Genomic DNA, 11,497 nt, shown 5'->3' with positions numbered 1-11,497 from the left:
AGAAGATCACAAGTTCAAGGCCAGCCCTAGAAACTTAGTGATACACTTTCTCAAAGTAAAAATTTTAAAAGAGCTAGGAATGTAACTCATGCAAACCCTCGACTCAGTCTCTAGGACTACAAAAAAAAAAAAAATCAGATCGGTTTACTCTGTTCATTAGTACACGGTGGCCAAGAGAACAACACATAACTACAATATGTCACACGCACACAACACAACATATGCAGTAGTAAGAAACGAGGCATAGCAACACCAACATATCTTAGAAACACAGCCTTAAGGGGCAGGAAGGTAGTTTAGGACAGAGCACTTGCTTAGCATGCATAAGCCCACTGGTTCAATCCCTAGCACTGAGAAAGACAGGCAGACTGACAAAGCCAAGGCAAACCTGGCTCGTTCAGTGTTACAGGTACTCTGACCATGATGCTTGGGAAAGACAAGAGCAGCAGGAACACAAGTCAGCTGCAGAAGGAAACAAGTGCCAGGCAGTGACCTCACACCATCTTCCTTCGGTGCTCTTGGGGTAAAGCCCTCTAGCAGAGCCATACCTGTAACTCCACCTGTGGCAAATCCCCCAGCAACGTGCAGTCGACATCCCAATAGATGCTAAACTCCGCCACATCTAATCGTTTCTTCCTCATTCGTTTCTGGACCTAGGGAAAGAAAGACAGGCAAGTAAACAGGATGACTGTCATTACTCACAAGTCTATTAGTGCAGCCCACAAACCACGTGGAAAGCATCGGGCATTCGGCAAGGACATAAAACTAAGCTAAAACATGGCTTTGCTCTTGCAGACACTAAATCTAAATCTAACCACTGAGGATTCAAATAGGCACACCAATTCAATGATGCAGAAGAACAGAAGAAGCATATGTAAGACCTAGTATAAGCACACAGAAAATGGCACTATGCAGGTGTCAAAATATGTGTACATTTCCCACAAACAGTTGCATAGGAGGAAAGAACTGGGTTGCTACAAAAGGCCTGATATCTTCAGGGGATAGAGAACACAGCTATGTACCTGAAACCTTGGGTAGGTCGGGGGCAGCACAGATACTTGTGTATGAGGACTATTTGCAGCTGGCGAGGAGTTAAGTATGGTACTAAGAAAAGCGTCTTGCACTCTTACTAGGGATACTGGTTGGATAGTGTGACCTCCACAGGAGACGTCACATCATGCCACAAGCCCTGGAGGTAACCTTATTTGAAAAGGGGGTCTTCTAGATGTAATCAGATTAAAATGAGGTCATACTAGATGAGTGTAGGTCTCCATCTAATGAGGACCTAAAGACACCAGAAAAAAAAAAAAAAAAGATGTGAATGAGAGAAGACCTGCTGAAGACAGAGGCGGAAACTGCACTGCAGGCCAATATTATGGTTTGCGTCTCATTGTTCCCCAAAGCCTCACACAGCCATGAGGTGGGCTTCTAGAGTTTATGGTTGATTCATGATCCAATGCTGGGGTTATGGGTGCGTGTGCTACACCCACTCCTGAACAAGTATCTTGCATACAATACAAGGGAGGAAAGAGGCCCTTTTGCTCTTGTTGCTTTTGCTGTTCACCCATGCCATAAACTGCTGCCCTCTGCCATGTGCCACTCTGCCACTAGCTAAGAATGGACCAAAATCGCCACAAAGTGTGATTTAAATAAACCTTTCCAGGCCAGGGAGATAATTCAGTAGAATAAGCACTTGCCTGGCAAGTGCAGTGTCCTGAGTTCAATCCCCAGTACTGCAAATAAATAAATAAATAAATAAATAAATAAATAAACCTTTCCTTCCTTAATTCTGAACATCATGTATTTTGTCTCAGCAACAAGAGAAAAGTAACTGAGACAGCCAAGGAATACCAAACACTCAAGCAATCACCCAGAGCAGGAGACACAAGGGACAAATTCTCCCTCAGAGCCTGCAGAAGGAACCAGCCCTGCTAAACCCTTTGATTTCAGATTTCTGACCTCTGGAACTCAAGAATAAATTTCTGTTGTGTTAAGCCTTTCAGTGTATGGCAATGTGCTATGACAGCCCATGAAAATAAATGCACCAGGAAAGGAAGTTTACACCACACTACTGATTGTGGGCTTCACACTTCAGAGTCAGGGAGCCACTCGACATGGATTACTTGGTTGGTTGGTTGGTTGTCTCTAGCACTAAGGATTGAAACCAGCAAACACAGAAAGACCTACGTCCCGGCCCCTTTTATGTTTCTATACACAAAGTCTTGTTAAGTTGCCCAAGCTGGCTCCAAACATATAATCCTCCTGCCTCAGCTCCTGAGTAGCTGATATTATAGGCATCTCCATGACGCTTAGCCTACTCAAAGTGCTATATACCAAGTTACCAAGATGAGTACAATTTAAATGCAGAACTGTGTGGTGGTATAAGACAAAACTTCCCTTTGGTGTACCAGAAAAAAAAAAAAAAAAAAAAAAGGTGTACCAAAAAAAAAAAAAAAAAAAAAAAGTCATAAAGATTTTAGGATTACAAGCAAGTTTATGGAACAAATTTCATTTTATAAACCTTTGTTTACTCTGAGCTAAACACTTGCCAGCCCCAAGCAGCCACTGCCACTTGCCCCAGTGCACCCTACAAATCCCATCCTCTTGCTATGCAGGCTGTGAAGTAGGAAAGTTTGGGAAGCATTGGTATAGAATCAATAAAGAGCAGAGGGTCACAGGACAGAATATTTCATCAGGCAAGAGGAGACAGACCCTGAAGGACAAGAGGACAGAGAAGAAGGGGCACATTTGGCTGTGAAAGGTAAACTGAGCAGGATGTTGTGACCAAATGGATATGGAAGGTAAAGAATAACAAATGCAAGGCTGAGCATAAGACTTGTAGATACCAGTGTGGGGTAAAAGCACGTGCTGTGGAGCAGGAATAGCAAATGTTTTGGTAAAGAACCAGATAGGAAATGGTTGAGGCTCTGCATTATTGTAGCTACTCAGCTTTGCCACTGCAGCACAAAAGCAGCTGTGGCCAGTGAAGTGGAGGGTGGGGGGACACATGCCTCCCATCCAGCACTAGAGAGGCTGAGGCACAACACCTCAAGTTCGACCCTGTCTCAAAATAACAGTAACAGAGCCAGGCTTGGAGCACATACCTGTGACCTCAGCATAGAGGTAGGGGTTCACTGAGAGTCTGAGGCCAGCCTGCACTACATGTGAGTGAGTTCAAGGCTGATCTGGACTACACAGTTGAGACCTTTTCTCAAAAAACATGAAGAAAAAAACAAACAAATAATAACAACAACAAAAACCAAACCCTAACAACAAAGCAACCCTGCCAAGGCTATGACCTAGTAAACTTTAATGCATAAAAACAGGCTGGGAATGCAGATTTGCCCACGGGCCACCCGGTGCCACTCCTTGCTCCAGAGTAGGTCCCCCGGGCTCCACCTCATCTCTGTACCTTAGCATCCTCAGCTGTCATACAAGGACAACACTAACAGAGAAAATGTAAGAGAGGGAAATGAGCTACATGACAGAAAGCACCAGCAACAGTGCCTCGCACATAAAGGGGCTCAGAAGCTACTAGGTGTTGTCTGCTTTGTTAAATTAAAATTGCATACGTCACAGTTGGGGCCAGGGCTATGCACCCATACAGACCAGACTACAAATCAGCATGAAGTCACTATGCTAAGCTCTCCCTAGATGAACTGAGGTGTTTATCTGCCCCTCCTAAAACCAGAAGAAATAAGCACTAACAGCTGAATTTCCCAATCCGACTAGTGTCAACTGGTATGACAGTGAAGTCTTTCTTGTCTCCCATCCTGACCTTTTATTCCTTGATAAACTGTAACCTGACGAAAATTAATGCTAACCAAGCTACTTTTCCATTGTTTTGTCCCTAACCTACAAATAAGTAACTTTGGGCCAGGGAGATAGCTAGGTAGAATAAGCACCTGCCTGGCAAGCGCAGATTCCTAAGTTCAATCCCTGGTACCTCAAAAAAAAAAAAAAAAGTTTCCTGGCAAATAAAGTAACTTTGAAAGGACCAATCAATTTTTACTTTTTATTGCTTTCTCTTCAGCCCCTCTCTGTCTAGAACACCAATCTCTTCTGTTCAACCCATTAAAGTACTTATTCTGTTTTATAGAATAAAGTTCTGCTTAATTCTAGAAAGTAAAGCCAATTAAGATCTTCAACTTATTGCAATTTTGTTCTCTGACAGATCTAACATTCAGTAACATGATATGGAGTAAAGAAAAAAAGTTGGCTTTAACTTTTAGGCAGATGGAACCTAAAGAGATCACTGTAGAGCCATGAGATCTGATGAACTCCCAGCGGCCGCACACTGGAGGACGACAGACCCTACTGCTCTCATCATTAGTGTTTTTAAAAAACGTGGGTGCATAGGCCTGAGAGAGAAGCTCAAGATACGGAAGCCCCGAGCAAGCACTCCCAGTAGCAGCTGAACCAGAGACAGTGAGCTTCCCCTAGGATGGCTTGCAGAAGAGGAAAATCCAGGATGAAAGCCCGCTGCACCTCACTGTCCTTGGGTCTAAATGATGTGACCAAAGGTCAGAAAACATCTGCTTCCCTGTTTCAGTGAAGTAAGTTTTCCTGCAGACAAAACAAAGATCTGCCTAGCTGCCGGGGAACACAGGAGGGAAGAATGCAATCTCATTCCACGCCATCAAGCGAGACATGTCGGAGCCCCAATTCCCTAGAATGTGCCCTTCCTGGGCCGCAGCCATGTTTCATACTCACGGGCTCGTTCAGAGCATTCTGCATAGACACATTCTTAATACAGACACCAAATGCAAACGGATGAGCAGGACTGGTGACGCCATCTTCAAAGCGTAAATGGACATCTTGAATTTTTAACTGTGAAGGGGAGAAAGAAGAAAAAACACTTAGCTAACTGCTGCAGACTGCAAACTGCAGGCAGGAGTCAAACTGCCCTTAAGTAAACAATTCCACTGAAGTAAACCACAAGCATAACACACATATTAGGATCCCATAAGTTGCTAAAAGTACTAGAATCAAAAACTGCACGTGTCAGTTTTTCCTCAGTACAAAGGAATGAAACCCAGAACCCCACGTGTGCTAGGCAAGCATCTTATTGGTACATGCCAGCCTTTTTGTCCAGACAGCGTCTGACTAAGTTAGCCAGGCTGCGATCTTCCTGGCTCAGCCCTGACTTCCTAGGACTACAGGCTGCATCACTACGCCCGGCACATCATTTCGTTGTGAACAGTGTTACCTCAAAAAAAAAAAAAAAAGGTAAACTGCTCCATTATTTCATTTTAGAAGATAATTCAAAGAAACCCTTACCCGGGCATGGTGGCACATGCCTATAATCCTAGCACTCCGGGAGGCTGAGGCAGAAGGATAGCGATTTTGAGCCCATCCTGGGAAACTCAGTGCCTTAATCAGACCTGGTCTCAAAAATTTTAAAATGAGCCAGGGATGCTGCTCAAAGTGAAGTGTGAAGGCCCTGGGTTGGATTCTCAGGTAGAAGGAATGAAGGAAAGGAGAGAAGGAGGGAGGAAGAGAGAGAGGGAGAAGGGAAGAGGTGTGAGGGAGGGGGCTGATAACTGGCCTTCCCACTCTCAGTATCTTACGCTTGTATCTCACATCTCAGCGCATGAACTTTGTGTCTATCTACAAAAGGACTTTTTGCATTTATTTCCCCTTGTCCCTGTAAGTGGTCTACAGAAAAGGAGCTCTGCTTTGATGCTTAAAAAACAGTAACAGAGGGGGCCTGGCCCTAGCTCAGGCCTTTAAGTGGCTGCTTCCACAAAGCTGTCAGCCTCAGGTTGCTGGAGTTCGAACCTCACACCTCTCCCGCTGGCCAAAAGTGCCCTGAAGGCATTCGAGGAACCAAAAAAAAAAAAAAAAAAAAAAAAAATTCCTAAAAACAGTAACAGAAAGTAAAAACACAATCAATAAAATGGGAGAAATTCCTTCCAAATCACATATGTGATAAGGGACTAGCTTCAGGAATATAGAAAGAACATTCTGAAGTCAACAATAAAATGATAAATCAAAACACAATAAAAGAGGGCTGGCGAGACAGTTGAGTGGACTTAGTGCCTGCTTAGGCAAGCACAGCAACCAGGTTTGATCCCTGGCACACTGAGCCAGCCAGAGTCCAGGCACGGTGGCACACGCCCGTAATCCCAGCACAGGGGAGGCTGAAAACAGGAGGATCACTACAAGTCCGAGCTTCACAAGAGACCCTGTACCAAATACATAAAAGATTTTTAAAAATTAAAAAGAATGAAATAAAAAATATATAATGATACACTCATTTTTTTTCCAATACCCGGGGTCAAATTCAGGACCTTGTGCTTTCCAGGCAGGCACTTATGCCACTGAGCTATCTCCCTAGCTCAATAAACTGATTTTTTAAATAAGCAAAAGATTTCAACAGGTATTTCTATGCACACACACACCCCAAAAAAACAAACCACATAGTGCTGGCAGTGTAGTGCAGTGGTATAGCAGTACGGCACCTAGCATGCACGCGGCCTGGGCTCCATCCCCCCCAACACAAGTATAAATATATATATATGGCAAACAGGCATATGGAAAGATACTCAGCAGCATCAGCACTCAGGGAAATGCAAATCACAACCACAAGAGATCACTTCACACCCAGGAGTATGGATGTAACCAAAAGACAGACAGTAACAAGTGTGCAGGAGGGGGAGAAACCAAAATGCTGACGCACTGCTGGTAAAGTGTAACACAGTACAGTCTCTCTGAAAGAGAGCTTAGTAGTTTCCCAAAAAGCAAACCATCTGATTCAATAATTCTACTCAAGGAAAATGAGAAGGTGTTCATAGAAAATGCTATACACAGATGCTTTAGTGAGATTATTCACAAAAGCGAAAAAGTAGAAAAAACTGAAATGTCCGTCGGCTGATGAATGGAAAATAAGATGCGGTCTATCCTGAGATCTGCAGAAACCCTTCACACAAGCAAGCCATGCAAAAGAGAGTGAAGGACTTAGCTCAGTGCTAGGGCACTTGCCTAGCCGGTGAACCCACACCTGGGTTCAATCCCTAGCACTTCCCAAAAGAAGGAGCTTTTCAGCTGGGTGTGGTAGTACACACCTATAATCCCACCACTCAGGAGGCTGAGGCAGGAGGACTATCATGATTTGCCAGCCTGAGCAAAATAGGGACTTCAAGACCAGCCTGAACTAACAGCAAGGCCCTGTCGCAAAACAAGAAAGAGCTGACCAAACTAACAGTCTCTGCACTCCAAGGTTGTATCACCAAAGATAAGACAGTCTCCTTTTGAGCTCCTCCTAGAAAAGTTCAGGATTGTCAAAGAATGAATTAACTGTTCATTCCAGCCAACACCTGACGCAGGCTATTGACCTTTCTTACAGCAAAAAGGGATTACAATGTTAATTCCTTCTCAAATAGGTACCTAGGTAGGAAGGTGACAGACAGATTGAACTCAGGTATGTCTTTGTAGGGGAGGGCCCTGCCCCCCGCCCTGCACAACCACAGAACACGGCCTGCTAGCAGGCTCTCCCACTAACGCTCTGCAATCCCCCTGAGCTCCCGCTCCCTCCACCCTCCAGCTCCCCTTCTAAGCTCAGCTGCCCAGGCCCAAGTCAGAATGGAGCTCAGCTCTTCCCCTCCAGTGAGCAGTTACTGAATGAAATGTTTCCCCTGCTTTCATTATGGCATGGCTCTGCTCATCTCTGGCCATTCATGAAAGAAATGTATGAGCTCATCATAAAAGGAATGAAGCACTGACAGCCCACTCTGATGAGCCCTGAGAACACTGTGCTAAAGGAGCACAGCCAGGCCCCCGGGGCACGAGTCTGTTGCTGCAGCACGAAAAGTCCAGAACAAGCAAGAACACGGAGAAAGCAGATTACTGGTTGGAGGGAGGGGAACAGGCTGTGGCTACCAATGGGAGTGACGTTTCTTTGGGGAGGGTGAAAATGTCCTGAAATTATGCAGTTGTGATCAAGGCACAATATCATAAATGTACCAAACACACTATATTTTAAAAGGGTGAGCTTTCTGGTATGTGAACTGTGTAGCTCAATAAAGTTGTTGTTCAAACTAATCTAAGATATAAAGAATCACAGTGGTGGCACACACATGTAAGCCCAGCACTCAAAGGCTAAGGCAAGAGGTCACAGTGAGTGCAAGGCCAGCCTAGGATACACAGCAAAACCTTGTCTCAAAATAATGATGGACTTTTTTTTTCATCAATGACAGCTAAACATAAACAGCCATGTATACTGGCACATACCTGAAATCTCAGCTAGTCAGAGAGCTGAAGCAAAAGGATCCCAAGTTTGAGGCCACCTTGGACAATTTAGCAAGAGGTGGTTTCAAAATGTAAGGGGCTGGCCAGGTGTGGTGGTACACGCCTATAATCCCAGCACTCAAAGTCTCAGGCATAAGGATCACCAAGAGTTCAAGACCAGCCTGGGCTACACAGGGAGTTCAAGGGCAGCCTGAATGGCATAGTGAAACCCTGTCTCAGAACGACAAAAAAAGACCAAAAGAGCCAGAGATGCAGTTCAGTGGTAGGGCGCTTGCCTGAGGCCCTGGACCCAATCCCAGGGCTAGAAAAAGGAATAACAACAACTACATAAGAGCTTGAAGCATTTCCAAGCAGTAACCTCAAACGCACTAGTCTTTTGTCAAAGTATAGTGAAAGCAAAGTACATCAAGCTGTACTTTGTGGAAATATGGTACCCCAGAACCCTTCTGCCCTAGGTAATCTTGGTATTGCACAAAACCCCTAGACATATTGGTAAAATCCCACTGACATCCATGAAAATTAGTTTGGATGCTGATCTAGTTTTCTGTTTGCTTGGTTTTGGTTTTTTTTTTTTTATAAATTTTATTTTATTTTATTTTATTTTATTTTTTTTAATTCATTTATTTATGTGTGTGTGTGTGTGTGTGTGTGTGTGTGGCCAGCTCAGCCCACCAGGGGGCAGGGCTGGCTGGCATGTGGTGCTGGGGGATTGAACCGCGGTCCCTGTGCTCTGCCAAGCTTGTTCTAAGTAGGTGCTTTAGACCACTGAGCCATCTCACCAGCCCTTGGTTTTGGTTTTTGAGGAAGGGTCTCACTACATAGTCCAGGCTTGGACTTCAATTTACTACATAACCCAGGCTGACCACCAACTCACAATCCTCCTACCTCAGCCTTCCACCTACTAAGAACACCAGTGTGCCACCATGCCCAGCCTGATACAATTTCTGAAGACAAAACAACAGTACAATTAAAACTGAAAATGTGGCTAATAACCAGCCCTTGTAATTCAGCAAACTGCCACCAGAGACATCAGTGAAAGATTAACAGCCCTAGGGTGCTATTCACAATTCACTACGCAACTTCCCCCCATCTGATATGCAACCTCTCCCATTCCACATCTGAAATAGTGTTTATAAATAGGATATCATGTCTGCATCTTGTACAACAAATAACCACTAGGAAGAACGTATGCAATGTGTTAATTATTGAAACTGTCCTACCAATTTGGTTTGAAACTGTCTCATGGCTATTTGTTTCTCAATAAAATTATGGGAAAAAAAAAAAAAGTATTTCCCATGAAAAAAAAAAAAAAAGAAACTGAGATCAAAGAAATTAAACCATTTGCCCTGAAATTGCAATCATCAGGACTCAGAGAACCTGGCTTCTGAGGAGATCAATCCTTTAGCAAGTGAGGGTCTAACACCCAAACACCAGATGAAAAAGAAACTCCTACTCAAAACCAACTGAGGCAGGAAAAGCCTGTGTGGGCCTCAAGCACAGGACTTGCTTTTCAGGTTTGTCTTCTCGCACACCTGGGTGGCCGCCTGCATGTGAGTCACCGGGGCCAGGGAGGGAAACGTTCCCAGGCCGAGGTCCTGTCTGTGCTCACTGTTCACGCAAGCCCGCAGCGCTCTCACCTCAATGTTCTCCACAATTCTCGTAACCACCGAGGCAGTAACCGAGTACCAGTAGGACTCCCCTTTCTGCTGCCGTTCATTCTGTGAGGGAAAGAGCCGGTGTTAGAAGCCGCGTTTCACCGCCTGCGGGTCCCCAGCGCTGCCCCTCTGGCCACAGGTTCCCTGACTTGCCTTCCACTTCTCCTCCAGGGCTTGCAGCAGCGCCTTCTTGCGCTCTCTTTCCAACAGCTTTTCCTTTTCATCGTTGAAGTCCTGGACTTTCTCAGGGGCACCAATTAAATGGAGGCTGGAGATGGAGATCACCCAAGGGTCCACGTGCGGGCGGTAGAAAGGGATCTGGAGGGTCACTTTCCCAATGAAGCCTGGGAGGAAAAGGAAAGCCTTATTATCTACTATTATGCTTTATTTCCTCCCATTTCTTGGAATTTTTCTAGTGCTTTATGTATTTTATCATTTGTTTCTAATTTCAAAAAACAAGCAACAGGTTCTTGCATATGTGAAATGAGCTAAGGCTGGGAACAAAACATAAGAGTTAAGGCAGAAAAAGCTCCATGAGATTCTATCACACCAAACGTACCCTCCTCCTCTGGAAACTCTTTCCCAGCGGAGTACACCATAAGCCTCCCCAGGGTGTCTCTCTTGCTGTGGCACCTGGGCAAGTCAGGGACACACCACTCATTCTTACTGGCTGTGAACTGGCTGGCTGGGAAGTATTCGTTGGGAATTACCAGACCTGTAATACATCCAACCTTGAATGCACCCATCACAAACTGCACTGGCACACTACCAGTAACGGATTCTAGTGTTCATGAGAAGCCATGCTGAGGAGGAAGCTTCGAGCCCGGCCTCACAGAATAAAGCTTTCTTTAAATTTAACTTGTAAGGAAAAAACCACAATATATATGTATACAAAAATAAAGAGCAAAACAGAAGAGATAAATAGGAAAGAGGGAGACATTCAAGTACCTCTCTAAAGTACATACTCTGTTGCTTTAAAAATATTTCAACATGGGCTGGGGAGATAGCTAGGTAGAAGAAGCGCTTGCCTGGCAAGTGCAAGGACCTGAGTTCAATCCCCAGTTCTGCCAAAAAAGAAATTTTTTTTCAACGTATGCTAATTTATTTCATTTATATTTCTAGTTTATCTTCATTGAAAAGGAAGTTTTGCATTATCCACTTTTTTGTAAGAATCTTTTTGGTTTATGTCTTTTACTCTGAGTAACTACTTTGAAGATAATGGTACATAGTATACTAACCATTGTTATTCTATTATTATTTGGTTAGGAAGTGTTTGCTTTGTATTACAATTTTAAAAATTAGTTTAATTTATAAGACACAAGATACCGCTATAGGAATAACGCACAACACAGGAACTGTTCTCCTGGTTCTCAGAGATCCACACAGCCCAAGCAATACTCCACCTCTGAAAGCAGCACACACTAACACTGTGATCCCAACCCTCCAAGACCAAAAAATCCAGTGGAATCCATCTGTTAGATTTCAGGGGAGAGCGTATCATTAACAATGGTCTTCTCGGGGCTGGAGAGATGGCTCAGTGGTCTAAAGCACCTACTTGAAACAAGCTTGGCAAAGCACAGGGCCCTTGGTTC

At 44.3% G+C, this 11,497-nt stretch overlaps 1 protein-coding gene across 6 annotated transcripts in view; it reads right to left on the bottom strand.

Annotated features, from left to right (window-relative positions):
* Positions 1-11,497, bottom strand: part of Vps13d (vacuolar protein sorting 13 homolog D) — a 262,979-nt gene that overhangs the window by 233,221 nt on the left and 18,261 nt on the right. For all 6 annotated transcript variants that reach the window (XM_004639663.2, XM_004639662.2, XM_023699490.1 and 3 more), the window contains exons 4-7: positions 10,059-10,249; positions 9,888-9,968; positions 4,714-4,830; positions 549-653 (exon numbers count right to left, since the gene is read on the bottom strand). In XM_004639663.2, the coding sequence (XP_004639720.1) occupies positions 549-653; positions 4,714-4,830; positions 9,888-9,968; positions 10,059-10,249 (494 nt within the window). The remainder of the gene's footprint in view (positions 1-548; positions 654-4,713; positions 4,831-9,887; positions 9,969-10,058; positions 10,250-11,497) is intronic.

This window comes from Octodon degus, unplaced genomic scaffold (assembly GCF_000260255.1).
Source record: "Octodon degus isolate 3935 unplaced genomic scaffold, OctDeg1.0 scaffold00113, whole genome shotgun sequence".
NCBI lineage: Eukaryota > Metazoa > Chordata > Mammalia > Rodentia > Octodontidae > Octodon > Octodon degus.
This window is presented reverse-complemented; position numbering and strand designations above follow the sequence as displayed.